General features: G+C 37.4%; 1 protein-coding gene across 23 annotated transcripts in view; it reads left to right on the top strand.

The window, feature by feature from the left end:
• Positions 1–22,500, top strand: part of LOC144970138 (cGMP-dependent 3',5'-cyclic phosphodiesterase-like) — a 258,901-nt gene that overhangs the window by 167,456 nt on the left and 68,945 nt on the right. For all 23 annotated transcript variants that reach the window (XR_013644912.1, XR_013644911.1, XR_013644909.1 and 20 more), the window contains 4 exons: positions 9,359–9,447; positions 11,018–11,130; positions 11,615–11,670; positions 12,031–12,096. Coding sequence is in view for 14 of the 23 variants with exons in the window: in XM_078909406.1 (XP_078765532.1) it covers positions 9,359–9,447; positions 11,018–11,130; positions 11,615–11,670; positions 12,031–12,096 (324 nt within the window). In the remaining 9 variants the exon portion in view is untranslated. The remainder of the gene's footprint in view (positions 1–9,358; positions 9,448–11,017; positions 11,131–11,614; positions 11,671–12,030; positions 12,097–22,500) is intronic.

Below are 22,500 nucleotides of genomic sequence, written 5' to 3'. Positions count from 1 at the left end.
CCGGCTACCATTGTCGCGATGTTATTTGTGTAGATCATAGAGAATATCACACTAGATAGTCAACGAAGGATCAGCTAATTATACTGTGTCACTCGGAAGTAACTCGTTTTGTTTGGAGAACAAATACACGAGGCTCTTTGTCTTTGTTACATATATTGTCCCTCGTTTCGATTCTTTATTAATCGATAATTTTAGCAAATATTTCGTAAAGAATTGTTAATACCTATATACACAGCCATAGTGTAATAATTAGTTCCTTTTTCAAATGATATATTTGACCCACGAATTGCAGAGGTCTTAGTTTCCATCAAAGTGTGAGGTTGGTTGTGCGATAGGGATAAAGGGCAGATATCGATATCGTTGTTTTTATCAATCTAGTTGTGCGGAGCAAGAGTTGTCAGGTTATTAAATTGGCGCCATTGTACGATTTGATTACTGTATATTCTTAAATGAGACTGTTTTAAGCCAATTCAACGTTTAAAAGAAATTATTCGAATGTAATTATAAGATAAGATTTAAGTTACCGTTACCACTGAGATGACTACTTTTATCATAGCAACCTTAGAAATTAGAAAATTCCGAAGCCCTCCGATTGGTTTTTTTTTTAATAGAGACTAAGGTGGTAACTAAGATAAACACCAACGACTTAGACCCAGTGCTCTGCGCATGACAATTTCACAATATTTAACAACCGGAAAGAGCGACCTTGCATATCTTGTTTACTATTGTACACTGATCGGTCTCATACATCTCTTTTGAAAATGCTTCTTATCAATGCAAATTTGTATCATAATATCAAATTCTCCCTCTCCTCCCCGATTGTGTTTACAGCCTCGATCAGTTGCAATTATGGTGTCTCTCTGTCTGTAAATTTTTTTTTTGGTATTGTTTTAGAATATTTACATTACTGATTTTCAGAAATGTGAGACCGCGTTTGTTTTGTCTATGGGTTTTATTTATTATTTATTATGCTAAAGTGATACGGCTGGTTTAGCTGAGGACCTTGCCGGGTCACTACGCAGAGAGGAAGTCGAAACATATTGTTTTTACGTAATAATTTAGAGAGAAAAAAGGTGGGGCGGGTGAGGGTTTATTAAAAAAAAAAGAAGAATATCAAGAGATTATTTTTGACGGTATGAATTGTCGCAGTGCTCTTAATAGTTTGAGTGAACCATTTTTGGCGGGGATATCTGCCATGGTTTTGATAAGGGCTTTTAGATGATCTTACTCAGGCACAGGCGCCTAAAGAATGTGTGGATGGCAATAGTCTTCAATAGTCGTAACGTCACTTCCTTCCTAATGACGTATGTTAACTTAGTAACACTGGCTCTAAACTATCGGAACAATGGCGGACGCCGTATGAAATATTTCTCCGGCGAGCTTAAACGCGTATCCAGAGGAAAACCCCCCCATCAATTTGATCTTGTTTTGACTTTTACACATTCTGATCACAAGGCATATGAAAAGGGAATGAAAAGTTCTAGCCAGCATGAAGAATAAAAAGTAATGATTTTCTTTGTTTAGAACCAAGATGGCCGCCGTTGCCGGGCGCGTGACATCAGACTACTGAATCCAATTGCTATTCTAACTTTCCTGACATCGATAGTTGCTGTAAGCGGTGGAATAAAAACTTTGTCCTTAACATGTCCCACCAGGAAAAAGTCAGACACTCAATCACTGAATCCCATGATCGGATGGTCGTCGGGGGGACTTGCGTGAAGCAGAAGTTACAGTCTTCCTCCATGCCTGCCTGTTGCTAGCCCTATGTAGCAGCTCCGGAACCGACATCTCTGTCCATTCTTTTATATTGTCCAGCCACATCTTCCTTTGGCGCCCTCTTCTGTGCTGGCTTTCGACTGTGTCCTGTAGGACTGTCCTGTTCAGGCTATCGTTTGAGTATGATGTCCAAACCAAGACAGTTTTCTGCGCTTCACAGTCAATAGGAGAGGTTCTTGTGGGCCTGCCCTAGCTGCTATTTCTTCCAGGACGTCTTCGTTTGTGCGGTGCTTCGTATATGACACGCGTAGCAGTCTTCTATAGCACTTGCTTTCAAACGCCCTTATGCGCCGTTGTGCATCCATTGTAAGTATCCAGGCTTCGCATTCGTACAACAAGGTTGACAAAACCAGTGATTTATACAGTTTGACCTTTACATTAAGACTCATGCTACTTTTCCAAATCTTTGTAAATTGAGTCATCACTGATGTTGCCATTGCAATTCTCTTTGACAAAAGTCAGACACTTTGATATAATATTGGGGTCTGGAGCAGGTCTTCAGCACGCTCTTACCAATCGTCCGCAGCTGTACGGTTTCATTGAGATAAGCTCGATTCCAGAGATGCCAATGGGTCGGTGCTCCACCTCTGGGATTACGTAACCACAGTTGTTAAATTGACCACGAATCAAATTCAGATGTCCTCTATCAATTAGTCATTATTCAGTCCATTACAGTGTTTCCACGAATCAAATTTAGATGTCCTCTATCGATTAGTCATTCATTCAGTCCATTACGGTGTTTTAGAACTTATAAAGTGTAAAATAATTTTGCTATACTCTTTGAAACACCCTGTTTCATACTGCTCAAGAGAACATATCCTCCTCCTCCTCCGCTCAAAATCCTATAAAGTAAAGTGACAAAGTGGGCCAGATCATTTCGAATCAGATCAGTTGGATGGTTCCGTGGACCAAGTGCGCCTTGCTTTTCGACGGCAACTCTTCAATTTTAGTTGCATCTGAAGTTTATTGTTTCTTAACACATGAAAATTATGATGTGGAACGAGGCAAGGGAACATGTATAAATTTTGTCCTAATGTAAAAAAAACAAAAAAAAAAACAAGAAGAATATTCATTATACCTAAGCTTATTCTACACATCGCTGTCAAAGAACATAGTTAATTTCATTTTCTCCTCCATGGATTTTGGAGGGATAATTAGAGGGAGAGAAAGGGGTGGGTTGGAACACGGCCTACAATAGGAGACCCTCGTACTGTTCTGGCAGTAAAGGAGTAATAATTTATCATTTCATGACAATGACTATGAATAGAGATATTTAAAAACAAGATAAACATTTTTCAAAAAGAAAATAATGAGTGAAAATTTAAAGTTAAGGAATTTAGAATCGATTCGCCCGGGAAAACTGGGGTTTTAATAATATTCAGCGTTAAGTTTTGTATTTATATTCAGCTAGGCTATGTATGTATGTAACATTTTTGGATGCTTGATTAATGGAAAGTAACGTTGATTATAATATAGGGGAGGCTATGGGCGAACTAGTAGTACCTCTAATGATGACATCGTGTTTTCTTGACACGGTGAATATATGACTTGATTGGTCGGTCGATAACGGGGGGAAAAAAATAAAATAAAAGTAAACACATACAGCTGCCATGGCAACTGCTGGAAGGATGGTGAGTGTGTGAGTGTGTGTGTGTGTGTGTGTGTGTGAGAGAGAGAGAGAGAGAGAGAGAGAGAGAGAGAGAGAGAGAGAGAGAGAGAGAGAGAGAGAGAGGGAAGCAAGGCTAATTTATAATAAAGCTGGGATTTTCTTTGCCAGACAAGTGCTCCAAGATATATTTATTCTCCTTGACATAAGGTAAAAAGGCAATTGAAAGATTAGATGAAATTTGAAGTGGGAACGATGTTGGCTTTTTTACGTTCATCTTTCTTTTGAATTAAAGGAGCATATTATATATTTTATAATATACTTTGATGTTTAATATAATCTTACAAATTATTTAGCTATTTAAGAGGAGCACTGAGTCATGGAACACAAAGCGCGCATATATATATATATATATATATATATATATATAATATATAATATATATATATATAATATATATATATATATGCAACTTTCTTCCCATTTTTCTGTTTATTGTTTGTTTTTATTTGCCCCGTGCTCCTTCTACCGTACCCAAAACGTTCTCACTGATTGTATTGTTATTATATTTAAGCCCATTTATTTCACTTATGTGCTGATATTGGCCTTGCAGAATCGCCAAACTCCGCTAGTGTGTTGGATCGTCGTGATAATCATGGAATAAAATATCATTAATACATATTTAATTTCTAGCTTAGAGAGATTAATTCCACCGGACACTTTCGTCTGGGTGACATCAGCAGCACTGAGAAGGACGAGGAGAGAAACGTTTCTGTGACGTCACATTACTCATTTAATATTTATTTTCATTCGCTTCCAACGCTTGTTGTTCGTTCCCATCGTCAAATGTTATCATTATCATTCTATCAGTGAACGCTATGTCGTCCTCTGCTTCCCTCTCTCTTCAATCTATTATTTCATATTTATTGAATGTTTTCAGTGAACACACAAAATGGCGGAATGAATAATGGAGGAGCTCAAATCAACTAATGGCATCGGACGATAAAGATGAAAGCTTTCAAATTACCAATGATACATTCGAATCAGGACCGCAGTCTTTTTCTTTCTTTCTTTTTTTTTTTACTTCTTTTATCTCAATCAATTTGCAAACCTCATTCATTTCCCGATGTTGCAGTTCGTTCTCGTTATTTGTATTTGTATATTCTCAATCATATTTATTTCGCATTTCACTTAATCATTCAGAACATGTCTTTAATAGAAGATTGAGTGAATGACTGAGCGAGTGGTCGAGCGAGTGAAGTGAATAAAATAGATTGTCAATGAGCGAGTTTATCGGTGCATGGATTTATGCCTGAATGAGTGGATGAGTGAGTGAGTGAATGTTCGAGTGAGTGGTAATTTTACCTTTAAAAAGAGAAAACCATTAGTACAAAAGGGCACGTCGCATTATCGGTAACATACAAAAGGTTCACATAATTGACATTTGAGATTCAAATTATAAGATTCCCTTGTTTAAATCGAATTAAAAATTTTTTTTTTCAAAGATGACATCAACCAGTCGTCTCATGACCATATTCTGGATAGAACCGACGTAAACTTATTGCCAATTGGGATAACCCGAATTGTTCTGGTCTCATATTTGGAATTGAAATACTCTTCGAACCAACGTCAAATTCCATTACTGTTAAAACAAGCCCATAATCACGTATGAGCAACGAGGACAGAATCTCTAATCTAAAGAATCGGAGTTAAAAATCCAAGATTTCTTTCGGGATTTAAACCCACAGGTCACCCAAAAGCCGACGCCTGTTTTTCTTTACCCAAAATTGTATTTCTCGTATTATTTGCTTTAAGCACAAGTTCCTGTCACTACTCATAGCTCATCCAGCTCGCTTTTTATCGGTTTCCATAGAGACTGGACGCCATGATTGACTAACCGGAAGAGAACCCTTACTGTGTAAGCCTTATTTAGTATGGGTCACTGGAATAATCAATACTTTAGTTGCTGGCGCCATCGGCAAGATTTCCCTTTCTTTCCATTCTTCTCGACGATTTATCATTAAAAAATGGTATTTTACAATTGAAATTAACAATTATTATTTATTCCTTAATCGGTATTTAGTTCCCTCACCGTAGGGATTTATTATGTCAGTTGTTGGAATGTTACATCTGGCAACTACTTTTTGTCAGTTGTTGGAATGTTACATCTGGCTACTGCTTTATGTTAGTTGATTGGAATGTTACATTTGGTAAGTGCTTAATATCGGTTGTTAGAATGATACACCTGGTAACTGTTTTATATCACTTGTCGGAATGTTACATCTGGTAACTGCTTAATGTCAGTTGTTGGAATGATACATCTGGTAACTGTTTTATGCCCCTTGTCGGAATGGAATGTTACATCTGGTAACTGCTAAATGTCAATTGTTGGAATGTTTCAGATGGTAATTGCATTCTGTAATGTTGGAATGTTACAAGGAGGTTGAGAATGGTGTTTTTTTCTCCTTTTTTTTCTTATTATCTTGATCTCTTGACACACATGCCAAATTAGCTGACGGTGTGGACGCGCTATTCTGGTTTTTATGTCGATTTGTCATCGGGCAGTGTGGAACAGAGACTTGGGAACTCACTTGTAAAAACAAACAATCAAACAAACCAAAAAAAAAAAAAAAAAAAAAAATAATAAATAAATAAAAAAACAACAAACAAAAAAACAAAAACAAAAAAAAAAAAAAAAAACAAACAAAAAGAAATAACAAAAACAAAGCAAAAATAAAGACATTGACTTTTCCGAGATTCGAGCCCGCGTCGAAAATTGTCAATAACACGGTTGAAGTTCATCAACGAAATCGAAAGCCACCTTTGCGTCGTCGTAAACCATAAGGATACTGATACCTGGACAACCCATAAAATACCGAGAGAGGAGGAGTAATTGAGCTTATCTCTATGAGATTTATTACTTAACAAGAGTAGATTTCATTTTACTCTTAGTAACTATCTCCGTAACCGATATCAGAAGCTGTTATTTATGAGAATTGAGCTTTTGTGTGGGTATAGAATCATTGTAAAACTGAAAATTAATAGATTGTAGTCTAGAATGAATACTCACATTACTAATTTTGTGAATTTCAACGAGGCAAGTCCGGGTACCGGTGGGAGGGGGTAGGGGTGGGGGTGGGAGGGGGTGGGGCTCGAGACGTCAGTTGATTAGATGGACTGTTTACTAATGCCATGCCATAACGTGGTTTAAGTTTGGAGGCATCCAAATGTCACCAAATCTGGCGTGTCGGCACTGCGCCGTTTTCAATTTCCCTAGGAAATGAGGCGACGACCCCATAGTGAATGGAATTAATCCCGTCAAGATATCTCGTTTCCCTATCGGGGATTCCCACAGGGAGATTGGGGGGAATAGTCGTGTTCAAAACAGGACTGGCTGGTGTTTTCGGAATTGGTTCAAGGAAAGAAAAAGATGTTTCTGGTATCATTAGGCTAGGTGTGAATTGAATATTACATACTGTGCTGCTTGCTGTGCAGTGGCGAAATGCTGATGCTCTTCTCATTTTGGCCTGAAAACTTTTAGTTCATAATATTAATATAGTGATACGTATATTACAGTGGAATCCGTATACAGTCAACACCGTTAAAGTCAACACCTCTTGTTGGTCCCAAATTGTGATCCTTCGCCTCAAAACGGTATTAAGTCGGGTTGGTTAAGGTTGAATTTATAGCCAGATGTATCAGACTTGTGTTGAGTTTGTATGTTTTATTGAGGAGAATGAATATCATAGTTTAGGGTGCTAATGCCAACAATTTATATTTTTGACCATTTAAGCATTAAATTTGGCGCGTTCCGACATAGTACTGTTTTGAGACGATGGCTCACAATTTTCTGGGTTAAAAAAAATAAAATCTTAAGTGTGTTTCGTTGATGTTGGATGAAGTCAACCTTGCTTACAGTCAATGGATCGTTCTGCTCCCCCGTTGCTGACTTTATCAGAATTCCACTGTATTAAGCCAAAAGTGCACACATTTATTAGGAGTCGTGATATCCGTTTGCGTTTAGAGCAAAGAAGTCCCAGGTTTGCGAGTTATTGATAAGATGAAGATCGATCGATATAATTTGATAGACCAAGTTTTCTTCTAATCAGATGTTTAAAAATGTGCCCCCCCCCCCCTCAGGATACGGCGGTATAGTACTGAGTCAACTGTGATGTGAGCGCTTGTCACTGACCTTAGAAAAGTCTAGATTTGAAAGAAATGTGTGATTGTGTGTGTGTGTGTGTGGGGGTGGGGGGGGGGTCTCAATGGTTGTCCTTATTTTGAAGTTGTAGATCTATACCTCCTCATATCAGATGAAGAAAGGAAGAGGATAGATAGATAGATAGAGATAGAGAGAAAGAGATAGATAGATAGATAGATTGATAGATAGAGAGAGAGAGAGAGAGAGAGAGAGAGAGAGAGAGAGAGAGAGAGAGAGAGAGGGGGGGAGCGAGAGAGGAGGAAGGGAAAGTGCTGAAGAGGTGGTGATCGTGACGGTGCATTGGTAAATTTGATGTATTCAATGGCTTGCTTATTGCCCAAGTGATTAGTCCTATTGACTTATTCATTGGAGTTTTCACCTCGTTCTATTTCTATAAGGGTGTTGTTTGAGGTGTGATTTTCACCCTTGGGTATCTCTCTCTCCCCCCCCCCCCCAACTATCGGGAGTCTCTGTGGTGTAATGCTAGTATCACGTCTGACCGGTAATCAGAAGGTCTGAGGTTCGATCCCCAGTCGAGGTAGTCTGATTTTTTTGGGATGGTTTTTTTTTCTTGTATTTTTATTTCTTGCTTTGTCTGGTACCTTTCATACACACTTGTTCAGATCTTCTAGCCACAGAACACTCCCCCCCCCCCCCCCCCCGTTCTACATTCAACCTCTCTAATCTTGTATTGCGACAGGGTGAAACACGTCTAAAAGTGAATTTAATGTTGTGTTCTTTTTCTCTCTTCTTTTTCAACCTCTCTAATCTTGTATTGCGACAGGGTGAAACACGTCTAAAAGTGAATTTAATGTTGTGTTCTTTTTCTCTCTTCTTTTTCAACCTCTCTAATCTTGTATTCCGACAGGGTGAAACACGTCTAAATGTGAATTTAATGTTGTGTTCTTTTTCTCTCTTCTTTTTCAACCTCTCTAATCTTGTATTGCGACAGGGTGAAACACGTCTAAAAGTGAATTTAATGTTGTGTTCTTTTTCTCTCTTCTTTTTCTTATTCATGGTCAAAATCACGAATTGCAGGGTCTGTTTGGTGTAAGGAACGGTCTTCGACCTCTTTTATTAAATTCTATTAGTATTGCTCAAATTTTAATAAGACATGGCTTGAATTTGCCGTGACTGTCTCACGCTGACATAATATTAATTTAAAACAAAAACAAAAGCAAAAAGCGTGAGCTTTTATATAGCGCAATATCCACTATGCGTGCTCAAAGCTCTTTAGAAAGGGTCTCTAACCAACAGCAACACGTAACATTTAGAACGAGACATGACTGACGCCTGTTAGGCGAGTTTACATTTTTTTTTCAACAAAGACAACGCTGTTAACGGCCGGGTACTCATTTTACACCTGAGTACGGCGAGAGAATGTGAGTAAAGAGCTGTTTCCAAGGACTCAACTATGCGCCGAGCGAGCCTCGAGCCTTCCGATCCGAAAGCGAGCGTCATATCACTAGACCGCATAGCCGCACATAAGACCAGATTGAGATGACATATGAATGTGAACTAATTTCGTGATCACACATCTGGTTAGATTGTTTCCTTCCCCCCCCCCCCCACACACACACACACAACCTTTCCACCCACTGCTCGATTCATCAAATGGTAAATGGTCACCTGGGTCTTCTTAGATCTTCCGAAATGAATGGCAACGTGGAGACTCTTGTTTTCGTCATTTCGTCAATTGACAACGACAGTTAGAGAACTGTATCTGTATCATGCCAATTTATTGATTTCCCCCCCCCCCCCCTTTTCTTCTCCAGAGTCAAGCAAAAGTTTACCTCAAAAATCCAGTGAATGGTCAGTGTGTAGATGAGCACAATCGACAGCTACCATCTTCATGTTTTTTGAGGTGAGTAGGTTGCTAGATTGGTGGATGGATGGATGGATGGATGGATGGAAGGATGGATGGAGGGAGGGAGGAATGGATGGATGGATGGAGGGAGGGAGAGAGAGGGAGGGAGGGAGGGATGGATGGAAGGAGGGAGGGAGGGATGGATGGAAGGAGGGAGGGAGGGAGGGATGGATGGATGGATGGATGGATTGATGGAAGGATGGATGGATGGATGGATGGATGGATAGATTGATGGATGGATGGATGGATGGATGCATGCATGCATGCATGCATGGATGCATGCATGGATTGATGGATGGGTGGATGGGTTTGTATGTCTAGTGTTATGCCATTCGCCTCCGGTCCGGTTAGTCCCGGATTGCAGTCCCGCTATGAGTGGCGCAAAATTGAATCCTTGGAAAAGGCACTTTAGTCACTTTTTCTCAACGTACTCAGGCGGAAAATGAGTACATAGCCGTTAACGAAAAAAGTTCGATATGAATCGGCGCCCTACGACCTGTGCCTTATTAATCAGGTTATCGTATTTTGTATCTATTGTATTGTTGATTCAGTCTCCTGAAGCAATTTGTAACATGTTGAAATCACAAAAGAGATGTCAGTATATATTACTATTTAACTAGTTAAAAGCCCACAGTTTCGAGGGAAAGAATGAGGTTTCTTTTTTAATTTTTATTTTTTCAATTGGCTCATTATCAATGTATTAGGTTGAAGGTAGGTAAAGTGGGGGAACGCGAGGCCCATAAAACTGAAACTGAATTTCGACAACTAAAATGAGCTGACCACTACGGGTTAGGTGAGTGACAGATAGCCAGTTGACCGTGAGAACTCTCGTGTAATCTTGAAATATATTTATGCAATTTCGATCTATCAAATCGAATTACAAAAGGGAAAAAAGTATGAATTTAGATGTGGTACACTTACAAAAAAGTGTCGAATCGAATACAATGTAAAATCATTGTTTAGTCGACGACAAATTCGAAGACTATGAAACTGGAAGAAAGGGAAGACTGTTGACAAACTTATTCTTCCCATTGGACAGATACAATGAAACGAGTTCATCATGACCTAAATCATATGTTTTCTATTGACTCACGTACTCTTTCGATTGGACAAGTAAAATAAAATGAGTTCACACATATTGATTAATCCATAAATTATTAAAATCCGCAAGCACATGTTTGCAAATCTGAAATTATGCCGCTTAAGCTAAACGAATAAATCAAATGCTTTTTGCAGGTAAAAGCCAATCTGCCAACACATCTAAATCGGTGCTATTCGCTGTCCTCTTCGCCAAATGACCGTTCATTATGCCCTAGCAGATTTTCGAAACGATCATTTGAGTCAACGGGTGATAAAATTGCCCTTAATTTTGAAAAGGGTCGCAAATTACTTGTATATCAGTCTGTAAAAAATAGTTTTATAATTTTTAAAATTTGCCAGTAATTCCGTGTTGGTAAAAATTTAACGTTTGCTTAGCGAACAATTTTCGTGGTAGTATGGTGCTTGGCTGTTTCACTTTTAATCAATGTATACAGTAACAGTTTCTTTCTGTTGTTCTGATTTCCAGTGAAGTTTTAAGTCAACGAGGTAAAACCGTCATAAGTGCCAGCAAAAAGGAAGACTGCATCTCAGACCTCCTCGGCAACAACCACAGCAACGACAGTAATGGTAACAGCCATGGTAAGGATTTTGCGATGATGATGATGATGATGATGATGATGGTGGTGGTGGTTTCATTGGTGGCTATTTATTGTCGATAAACGACTCGTCATCATCATTGGATTGAATATCATTGAACATGAGAGCTTTTCAGCATTAAAGGGACTTTCGGAAGACCTTAATGCTAAAGTACTTAAGTCATATATAGGAAGTTAGTTTTGAGAAAATAGAGATGGAAATTTTGGATTTGCTAATTCCCGCTTATACTTATAAAGAGAATTTGGAAATAACTGATCTTTTTGAAAATAAGACCCTCAAATCTTAACTAACATCAACAAAAGATAAACATAATGATATCATAATTTTATCGAAATTAGAGGATGGAAATTGATATTGTAATGAAAATTTAAGAACTCATTTGTTATTCCTTGGCTTATGTTATTATGACCGTTCATTTCCTGTTTCCACCCCCTCACCGCCCTCTCTTTCTCATTCTCCATTTCAGTCTTCCTCTTGCCAATACCAGAAAGGGGAACTCATAAATGTAACGGTTTAGTCGTGGTGAGTACGTGGGCTATCATTAAATGACTCCCACAACAATTTTTAAAAATGTTGTATTATAAATTAAGCTCCCAGTGTTTCTCTAAAAAGTAATAAACAAAAATTAATAAAATAGCTTTTTAAAAAAATCAAAAACGGGAACGTTTTCGGGCTCAAAACCATTCTTCAGCCAACAAGAAAAACAAAAATACATTACTTCAGAAACCAGATAGACGGCAGATAAATATTTCTCCTATTGTTTCTGTCAGATAATAATGCCATAAATATTGAAATTGATATAATATATTATCTTTGTAGTTTCATGATATGATTTTTGTTTTGGCATTGTTTTGTATGTTTTTATTTGCTCTCCCCATCCAGGTGGAATCCCAGTCCAGTAGTATTTCCAATACAGACACCAAACGATTAGAGCTGTGTGTAAAACAGGTCAGTGATCACTCCACTAGTTATTCCCTGTACCCATCTTTTGTTTTCTTGTCTTTTCAAATCCAACTTCATGTGGTGGTTTATCATAAATATAAGTTATAGATGATGATAGATATAAAATTGAAATACACGGATGAACGAATGTACAAATGAACCAGTGATATGCACCAGTCTCCGAAGACAGCGACACCCCCCCCCCCCTCACACACACACACACACACACACACACACACATCCTTTAGGCATAATATCGTGTTCGTCTTTCTCAAAACGCTGTCTCGGAAGTGGTTCTTTCCTGTTGAGGAACTAGTGAGAGTCTTATGGGAATGAGTCAGAATGGGTGATAAAGTTGTTTGAAGATTTAAGATTGCTGGAGTTTAGAAACTTAAGGTATATGCCACCCGTTGCTCATTTCCGTTTTGATTCAGCCAACGAGTCTCCCACCTAGCAAACATCTTAGATTTTTTGTTCAGCTTAGCAGTCGGAACATAATTTTATTAACTGAAGCTCGAGTCAGTGAAAATTAATTTGGTATTCTTTTGTATTCTTCCTCTTCTTCCTCAACTCTCTTGAATTAAAAAAAAAACCCAACAAAACAAAACAACAACAACAACAACGAAAAAAAAAAACAACCTTGAGCATTTATATAGCGCAATTATCCACTAAACATGCCCAAAGCGCTTTACAATGGGTCCCCAACCAACAGTAACACTTATTATAAAGGACAAGATATGGCTGGCGCCTGCTAGGCGGATATCACATTTTTTCCCCCGACAAAGACAACACTGTTTACGGCCAGGTACTCATTTTACACCTGAGCACGGTGAGAGAATATGAGTAATGAGTATTTTCCAAGAACTCAACTATTAACCGCTCAGAGCGGGAGTCAAACCCTGAATCTTCTGATCCGAAGGCGAGTATCATACCACTGACTAGACCATATAGCCGCACTTTCTTCATTACAAAGGTGCATACATCACCTTTTGCTGACTCTGTCCTGTTGATTTTGTCTTTTTTATTAATCACCCTACGTATCGAATAGTTGGATACAGTTTGTAGATCTTAACACTCTCCTTACCACCCAAAGGAAAATCGTCACATTCGTGACGATATAACCAACAATTTTCTTGTCCTGATTTCATTTTATTATAGTTATAGCTATAAAAACTCGACACTGTGTTGCAGAGCTCATTTTTCTGAACAAAACAAGCATATACTCGTTACTATTCTGTCTGAAAAATCTATTTTGGGTATTGGGTGAGTGTGAAGTTTCGGGTAAATTTCTGAAAATAGCTGGTTAATGGCCTTTTATATCGACAAGAACCGAAAATGTGAAAATTATCATAATGAAAGAATGAATTCCACAAAATGATGACGTCGTCCTTTTTTAAAATCTCAGAACAATGCGATCGGTTGTGGCAGTAAATGTTCTATTAATGAGATTGTATGTTAATATTCATCCTATTTCACAGTGTAAGAAAAGAAACATGTGAAAGAGACTTATAAGAATCGTGCTCTTATTGCGTAACCACTTTTTAAAAATCTTTTTTTCCTTCCACTAGAGACACACAGAGCCTTTGATTTATTTTTTTCTTCTTCGCATGTTCTATTATACTATCTTACTAGAAATATATATATATAACACTCCATATGAATTTAGTTTAAGTTAACAATTTGATTTTCCTCAAGTTTATTTTAAAATGTCATGTGCTTAGATTACGACACTAATTATTTGTCAGAGTGAGTTTTGTTTCGTCTGTACCACTTCACCACTACTATTGCGCTAGTTTATGTTAGCAATACTCTTCAACAGTCGTAACGTCACTTCCTTCCTAATGACGCATGGTAACTTAGTAACACTGGCTCTAAACTATCGGAACAATGGCGTATGAAATATTTCTCCGGCGAGCATACAAGTGTATCCAGAGGGAAAAAAAACACATAAATTTGATCATGTTTTGACTTTTACACATTCTGATCACAAGGCATTTGAAAAGTTCTAGCCAGCATGAAGAATAAAAAGTAATGATTTCCTTGTTTAGAACCAAGATGGCCGCCGTTGCCGGGGGCGTGACATAAGACTACTGAATCCAATTATAATAATACAGCAATAGCCACAGATAACAAAATAATATCCAGCCTTCGTTCGAATGTCTTAATTTTCAATATCGTTTTAAGAATTCAAATATTCAGTTAAACTTTTTTTCTTCTTCACTTTCCTCCGTCATAGGAAAGGGATGAAATGAGGAAGGATGGGGGAGGGGGAAGGGTTGGGGGGGGGGGGGGGCTAGTGTAACTAGACAAGGGGGAAAGTTAGCAAAATAAACGGGATGGATTTTATTGCGTTATGCGTTCAAAAGCCTTTCTTGTATTTGTTTAAAGTTGTGAAAATGATTAAAATAATAAAAAAAAAAAAAACAAAGAAAGAGGGAATAAAGGGAGAAGACGGTCTAAATTCTTTTTATGGATTTTCAACTGTCCCTAGGATTAGGGTCTAATTTTATCCCCAAAGCCCCTCTCATGCTTGCACAAAGTATTAGTGTGCCTTTTATTATGTGTGTGTGTGTTCGCTTGTTTGTGTGTGTGTGTGTGTGTGTGTGTATGCGTGTGTGTGTGTGTTTGCTCCAATGCTGAATTAATTCCCCTTGCTTTCAGTCGTGTATTACATTGTGTGTTGTTTTGCCTTCGATTTCTTTTGAGATGCATCCGATTCGAAGATCTGGAAATGTTTGATTTACGTAACCATGGGAATTAATTAATTTTCGAAATCTTTTTCATAAAATAATCGATCAACGGTCTCTCTCTCTCTCTCTCTCTCTCTCTCTCTCTCTCTCTCTCTCATTCTCTCTCTCTCTCTCTCTCTCTCTCTCTCTCTCTCTCTCTCTCTCGTTTTTCATTATATATATTAACTTTTGCCTTATTAGATTATAGCGATTTCATAAAATGATGAATTTTAAATTGGGAGTCTTGTCCTTTTTTGCTTTTTAAAAATATGTTTCTTTTGTTTGTAGACAATCAACTTTTGTATCTTTCAAATCATGCTCTTACGCCAATTGTGTTTGTGTGTGTGTGTGTGGGTGTGTGTGTGTGTGTGTGGGGGGGTGTTTGGTTTGTGTTTGATTTATCTTTATCCCATCATTAGCATCATCGCCGCTTTAATTTTCAAATTATCATCATCATCATCATCATCATCATCATCATCATCATCATCATCATCATCATCATCATCATCATCATCATCATCATCTTCATTGTCCTCCTCCCCAACCTCCTCATCGTCATCCTCCTCCTCCTCCTCCTCCTCCTCCTCCTCCTCCTCCTCCTTCTTCTTCTTCTTCTTCTTCTTCTTCTTCTTCTTCTTCTTCTTCTTCTTCTTCTTCTTCTTCTTCTTCTTCTTCTTCTTCGTCTTCCTCTTCTTCTTCTTCTTCTTATCATCGCATATGGGAGCCGTTGAATGATTGAAAAATTTAAATGCCTCTCTTCATTATTTTTTTCCACCCTGCCATTTTACTAACGATCGCTGTTGAGAAAGTGACTCTGAATATTTTCAATGTACGATTGATTTTGATTAGTATTCTAACCAATTGAATTGCTGTGTTAGATTCAACGCAATTGTATACAATGCGTGTTTAACTCGAGTTTTCATTACACAGTTGATTTTAATCTCGTCAACGCATTCATAAATAAAGATTAATCAGCACACAAAACGCCATGCAGGGCATTACATAATATATCAATAAATTAATATGCTGAATGATGCAAGTATAGAACGAGATGTTATCATAATTTTGTCATAATAATATAATATAATTTCTATAAATTTTATTTTTTACTGACTGATTACAAATACAGTATTTTGAAAGTTTCCTAGACGGCTAATATTCATTCATTCATTCATTCATTCATTCATTCATTCATTCATTCATTCATTCATTCATTCATTCATTCACTCATTCATTCATTCATTCATTCATTCATTCATTCATTCTTTTATTTGTTCATTCATTCATTCATTCATTCAGTCATTTACCCATTCATTCATATTTTCTTAATTAATTAATTAATTAATTTATTTTTTATTTATTTAGTTAATTAATTCTGGATGGGGTTCATTACCTCCCATAGTGGACAGAGAGGTACTTGTCGTGTCTTCTATCCCCCTGTCTGTTTTCCAATTGCTTTTTGTCTTTGTCTTGGATTGGAATGACTTCGTTTTGTCCTGGCCCTGGCCGGAGTCCTTGGCTGGGAGGAAAACATTTGAATGTATAGTTATAGTTTTTGGGATATGATATTTTTGTCCTTGTAAAACATTTGAGTGTATTCCTCTTAGCGGGGACCTGTGCTTGAGACTTTTAGTGATCTCAAACTAAGTACTTTGATAGTGTGCTTTTGGAATCTACACCTGTTTCATATTTGAACAAATTCCCCTTTGTCTTCCCTTTTCTTGGATGCTTTATTGTAATTCTAGAACTTTTTACTCTCCTATTGTCTTCCTTTTTACTGGCGCTGATATGACCTTAATGTGTTGCAAGCGCTGTAAAACCTTAAAAACATAAAACATAACCATACTGCCATGCATACCCACCGAACTTTTTGTTTGTTTGTCTATTGTTTTTTTTAAAATTTATTTACATTTTTTTTTGTTTTGTTTTCCCGATTATATTTTCTGATATGTTGAGTGTTGTCTTTATTAATCGTTCTTTTTTTTGTTTTTTTTTTTTGAAGCAGAAATGTGTTTTGTCAAAAATTTTAACAAGGCGTTTTGTCAATATACAACATTATTACAGTATTATAGAAAGGACTATGACTGACGTGTCTGTAGTATTTGCAGGTTTGAAAGCCGAACGCCATTACGCAGTGCTGATGATTTTCCTCGGATCCGCGATTTCGGAGTTAGAGGAAGAATTTCCTCCTCTTAAAATATTACATAATTATGTCCCCCAATCAAATATACTGGCAGTGAGATGGTTGATGTGTGGTGGAACAAATAGGTGCAGTTTCCCACTCGCCATTAGTTACTTAGAGTATCAATTGCTTTAAAAGTGGGGGTTGGAGGAGTAAAAATGGGGCTCAAAGACAATCTTTCAAAATTTGTCTCCTTTTTCCCTTTTTTTTCCCCAATACCATCCTTATAGGCTTGATTTAACATTGTCTGTAATGGACAGATTTTGGGTTGGTTTGAGAGTATGTCCATTACAACAATGAGTCCATAATAATTTGGGTTATCAGACCTGCTAACAAATACACGTCGGCTACTATGACGAAAGTCACTCCAATCCTTTCTGACAAATTAGGGGAGAAGGAGGCACAAGTGTGAGATAGCTGTCTTATTTTAAGATGTGTACTTAGCCAAACCAGACAAACGTAAAATGAAAAGATGTACAAGCAAAGCAAATAGAAAGATACTTGAAAAAAACATCCCAAATTAAAAAAATAAATCAATGAATGAAGAATTTTAGCCCTCGAGGAGGCAGGCTGATATTTTGGGGGGTTGTTTTTAATTTTTGTTTTCTTATTGTCGAGTTTACTTTTTGCTTTGTCTGGCACTGTATCATCTAAACCTTTTCAGATATTTACTTTTATCATAACCCGACTATCAGAACTGATGAGATTTTGATTTGTGCGGCTATGTGGTATGACACTCGCTTTCGGATCGGAAGGTCCTAGGTTCGAGCCTCGCGTTCGGCGCATAGTTGAGTTCTTGGAAAAGTCTCTTTACCCACATTCTCTCACCGTACTCAGGTGTAAAATGAGTACCTGGCCGTTAACAGCGTTGTCTTTGTCTGAAAAATTGTAATATCGCCTAACAGGCGTCATGTCCCGTCCTACATGTTAAATGTTGCTGTTGACCATGGATTCCGTGTAAAACGCTTTGAGCACATTTAGTGGATATTGCTCTATATAAAGCTCAATTATTTTTTTTAAAATGTTTTCTTTGTTGGCCACCCCCCACTCCGGTTTTTTAAAAAAAAAAAAAAAAAAAAAAATAAATAAAAAAATAAACAAACAAAATAACAACAAAAAAAAAAAATCAAAATCAAACAATAACTTGATATGTGCATGGTGATTAATATATAATTTATTCATATGAATTTGAGAAAATTGGATGCTTTCCTAAAAAAATTACCCCCCTTAGATATTAACATTCTACTGTCGCATTTTGAAAAGAGAACATTATCATAAATGCACATTAAAAATTCAAAGCACGCGCAAAAACACATTATTATTTTGCATCTAGTTTTCAATTTTGACCGAGTTGTGTCTCTGGTTCAATCATTATGAATACAATTGAGATAAAACAGAAAGGCAGAGTCCCAGTTAACTCACTGGAACGGATATAATTATAAAGAAAAAGAAAGTTACCCTGAAAATGTTGTTAGAATTCGAATTTAAAAATCAGATCACTAAGAAAGGAAATTTCATATAGGCACAAGAAGGATCAATAGCATTGCATATTTTGCTAATATTGAAATTGCAATTTTGCCCCCACCCCAATCACTTGAAAAAGAGATGGGAGATGGTGGCTAGGTAGACAGATCGGCATTTAGGTACGCAGAGAGAGAGAGAGAGAGAGAGAGAGAGAGAGAGAGAGAGAGAGAGAGAGAGAGAGAGAGAGAGAGAGAGAGAGAGAGAGAGAGAGAAGAGAGAGAGAGAGAGAAAGAGAGAAGAGAAAGAGAAGAAGAAAGAGAGAGAGAAGAGAAGAGAGAAGAGAAAAGAGAGAGAGAGAGAGAGAGAGAGAGAGAGAGAGTGAAATATGAGATGGATAGGATGCAAGAAGATGCATTATAATGGGCGAATGCATCTGGTAATGACAAATGTTATGTGTCTGATTAGTCATAGGGGTCCTGGTCCTCCTGTTAATGGAATGGAGGGATTTAAATAATGGCTAGTTTTTGTTTTTGTCTCTCTCTCTCTCTCCCCCCCCCCCCCCCCAATCATTCGAATGAGATGTTGTTCCTTCCGTGTCATTATTTATTTGTTTTCCTTCCCCAGTTTTACGTTGAAGCGATTTGTAGTGATTTGTTATCCCATTTCTAATTAGTTGCGAAATTGGGTAAACGGTAATCATGCCCTTCTTTTTGACTTCATCCTCTCTCTTCTCCTCTCTCCTCTCTCTCTCTCTCTCTCTCTCCTCCTCTCTCTCTCTCTCTCTCTCTCTCTCTCTCTCTCTCTCTGCCCCCCCCCCCCCCCCAATCCCCCGGCCATTTCTCAGCTTGTCGAAAAATCAATTATCGGTAATTCTAACGTAACTTTTAACTCGTTTTCTCTCATCTCTTTTATTTTCCCCGCCCCTCCACCCCCATTTCCCTCTCTCTCTTTTCTAGTTTTCTTTTATTTAAAATCAAACTTTCAAGTATTCTATTTGCTCTCAGCCAATCGAATACTTAGTTTTCTTCTCGTAATCAGGGAATTGGATCGGTTAAAAAGTGTCTTATGAAAATTGATTGAATGACGTGAAGGGAAAAAAAAGAACTCCCGCGTAATGTGCGGCTATGTGGTCTTGTGGTATAACACTCGCTTTCGGGTCGGAAGGTCCTGGGTTCGAACCTCGCTCGGCGCATAGTAGTTGAGTCCTTGAAAAAGGCTCTTTACTCACATTCTCTCACCGTACTCATGTGTAAAATGAGTACCTGGCCGTTAACAGCGTTGTATCTGTCCGAAACAAAAATTGTAATATCGCCTAACAGGCGTCATGTCTGGCTCTACATTCTTACGCGTTGTTGTTGGTCAGGGACCCTTTGTAAAGCGCTTTGAGCACGTTTAGTGGCTATATAAAAGCTCAAGTTTAGTTAAAAGCTCAGGTAATGATCATCGTGGGCTGTGACGGAGTTTTAAACTTGCGCCATCACGTAAAGACATTCATCCAATCCAAGAGAGCAGATATAGGAGAGGTCCCAGGTTTGAGAGTTTTTGGCCATGAACTGGGTCATTTATTTGAATCAATCGATTTTGAAGGACGAGTTTTCTGGCCAAATTTTTAAATGCGTGTCTTTCTGTGTTGCGGCAGTTGACTGGTCAAAAGACCATTAAATCTTTAAAACCCCCCATTGTTGATCAACATATCAGCACTGTCGCTTTCTTCTTCACCTTAGAATAATAGGATTATACTGTAACTAATTCTTAGCTTTTTACTGATCTTTTTTTCTTATATGTTGACATCAATATACCTTTTCTAGATATTTATATCTTTACACTTTTATAATCCGTAGGTCCCTTAATTTACACTATGTAATTATTCTTACAGCTGACAATATTATTACACTATTTATACCTATTACCAAATTTAACTTTACCACATTATATTTACGTATATTATGTTTATGTATGTATTATTGTCGGCATTTTATACGTCTGTACAAAAATTTCCTTTTGGATGAACAAAGTACTTTAAATTTATTATTATTATTATTATTATTATTATTATTATTATTATTATTATTATTATTATTATTATTATTATTATTATTATAATATTATTATTATTATTATTATTATTATTATTATATTATTATTATTATTATTATTATTATTATTATTATTATTATTATTATTATTATTATATTATTATTATTATTATTATTATTATTATTATTATTATTATTATTATTATTCTACGTAAATTAGTCCTTCAGCGACATTGGGCCCATGGAGCCGGAGTTTATCCCGGTTCTTATAGCGTGAAACGGACACTAGCAATTGCTTGCTATCCTTTGGATAGGACGCCAGTCTAATGCAAAGTACATTCCGCCAAATCTAACAGACTCAGCTACCATTCACTGCTGGGTGGACAGGGGGTTCAGAAAGAAAAAAATATCGACCGCACCCGGGATCGATCTTGGTCCTTTTGCGTGTGAAGCGAGTGCTCGACCAACGGAGCTATTGGGACTTCTGCATGATCTAGAATATATTGTTAACGAAGATGTTTACCCCTGATACTTGATTACCCCCCCCCCCCCCCCCCCCGAATAAGTTAAGCATATTTAATTTCCGTATAGGTCTTAGTGTAAGATTATGCACTGCAAAATGCGGTTTGAGACATTGCCATGTTTATTCCGTTGGTACTTGATAGAAAAACAAACAAACAAACAAACAAACAAACAAACAAACAAACAAACAAACAAATAAAAAAAACTAACACACAAACAAAAAACAAAAAAAAACAAAAAACAAACAAAAAAAAAAAAAAACAAACAAACTTGAGAATTTATATAGAGCAATATCCACTAAAAATACTCTCCAACCAACAGGACAAGACATGACGCCTGTTAGGCGATATATGTATATGTTTTCCGATAGAGACAACACTGTTAACGATCAGGTACTCATTTTACACCTGATTATGTGAGTAAAGGGTCTTCTCCAAGGACTCCACAACTGTGCGCCGCTCAGCGCGGGACTCGAACCCAGGACCTTCCGATCCGAAGACAAGTATCACATCACAAGACCACATTATATCCAGCCACACTGGCATAGCGAGAGATGAAAAGGATAAAGAAGTGACGGATGGCATTGATTGCCGAGCGTCCCTCTCACAATCAGATGAAGGATGTCGCAACCTGAAGGATCCAGGTTTGATCCTCATCATTGCAAAAGTTGTTTTTTTTTGTGCGGCTATGTGGTCTAGTGGTGTGACACTCGCTTTCGGATCGGAAGGTCCTGGGTTTGAGCCTCGCGCTCGGCGCATAGTTGAGTCCTTGGAAAAGACTCTTTATAGACCTGTAAATTCTCAGTCAATTAACTGAAATCAGTCAATTTGTCAAATTTAAATATTTAAAAAAAGGAAAGAAAGAAATAAATAAATAAAAAAAGAAAGAATTCACAAATAGTAGTCCATGACCGTAAATTAATTAGGAGTGTTCCACAGCGCTACGCATAGCTCATGGGGACCGTTTATATTAACGATGTATATATTGCCAAGACTAAGCGACGCTTTTTATAAAAGGCGTGTCTGAACACTTCCCTGGGTATTTTCACACATCCTTCGTCAAATTATTTTTTCACTTTCCAAACCCGTCGTGATCCCAACTGTATCCAATTTTAACTGAGCCACCGAGCGATATATTTCACTGTTTCATCTAAGCCAAAATTGACCACATTTACCTGGCGAGTCTCAAAACTATGATAAAGTAAATTGCGAATGCCGGAAGTCCGTTATGTAGACACCTTCAAATTGAAAGTTAGGATAGATTGCTACAAGAACATTTCGATTGCCTCACGTTGTAAACAAACTGGTTGACCGTTTCTTCACTGATTGAGTACCTGATTATAAGGAACAATGGTAAGTAGCTTAATTAATTCCCGTGCAAATCAGGACGTTTTCTGCCATTGTTTTGCTCAAGCCCAAGCGAGCTTGCTGTTTTGTGGCGATTTACCTTCATTTCGATTCTTTGAATTTTTCCGCTA

Source organism: Berghia stephanieae, chromosome 4 (genome assembly GCF_034508935.2).
Source record: "Berghia stephanieae isolate SIO BIC M18660-M18661 chromosome 4, UCSD_Bste_1.3, whole genome shotgun sequence".
Classification (NCBI taxonomy): Eukaryota; Metazoa; Mollusca; class Gastropoda; order Nudibranchia; family Aeolidiidae; genus Berghia; species Berghia stephanieae.
The sequence above is the reverse complement of the archived record's forward strand: the minus strand, read 5'-3'. Positions and strand labels throughout refer to the sequence as shown.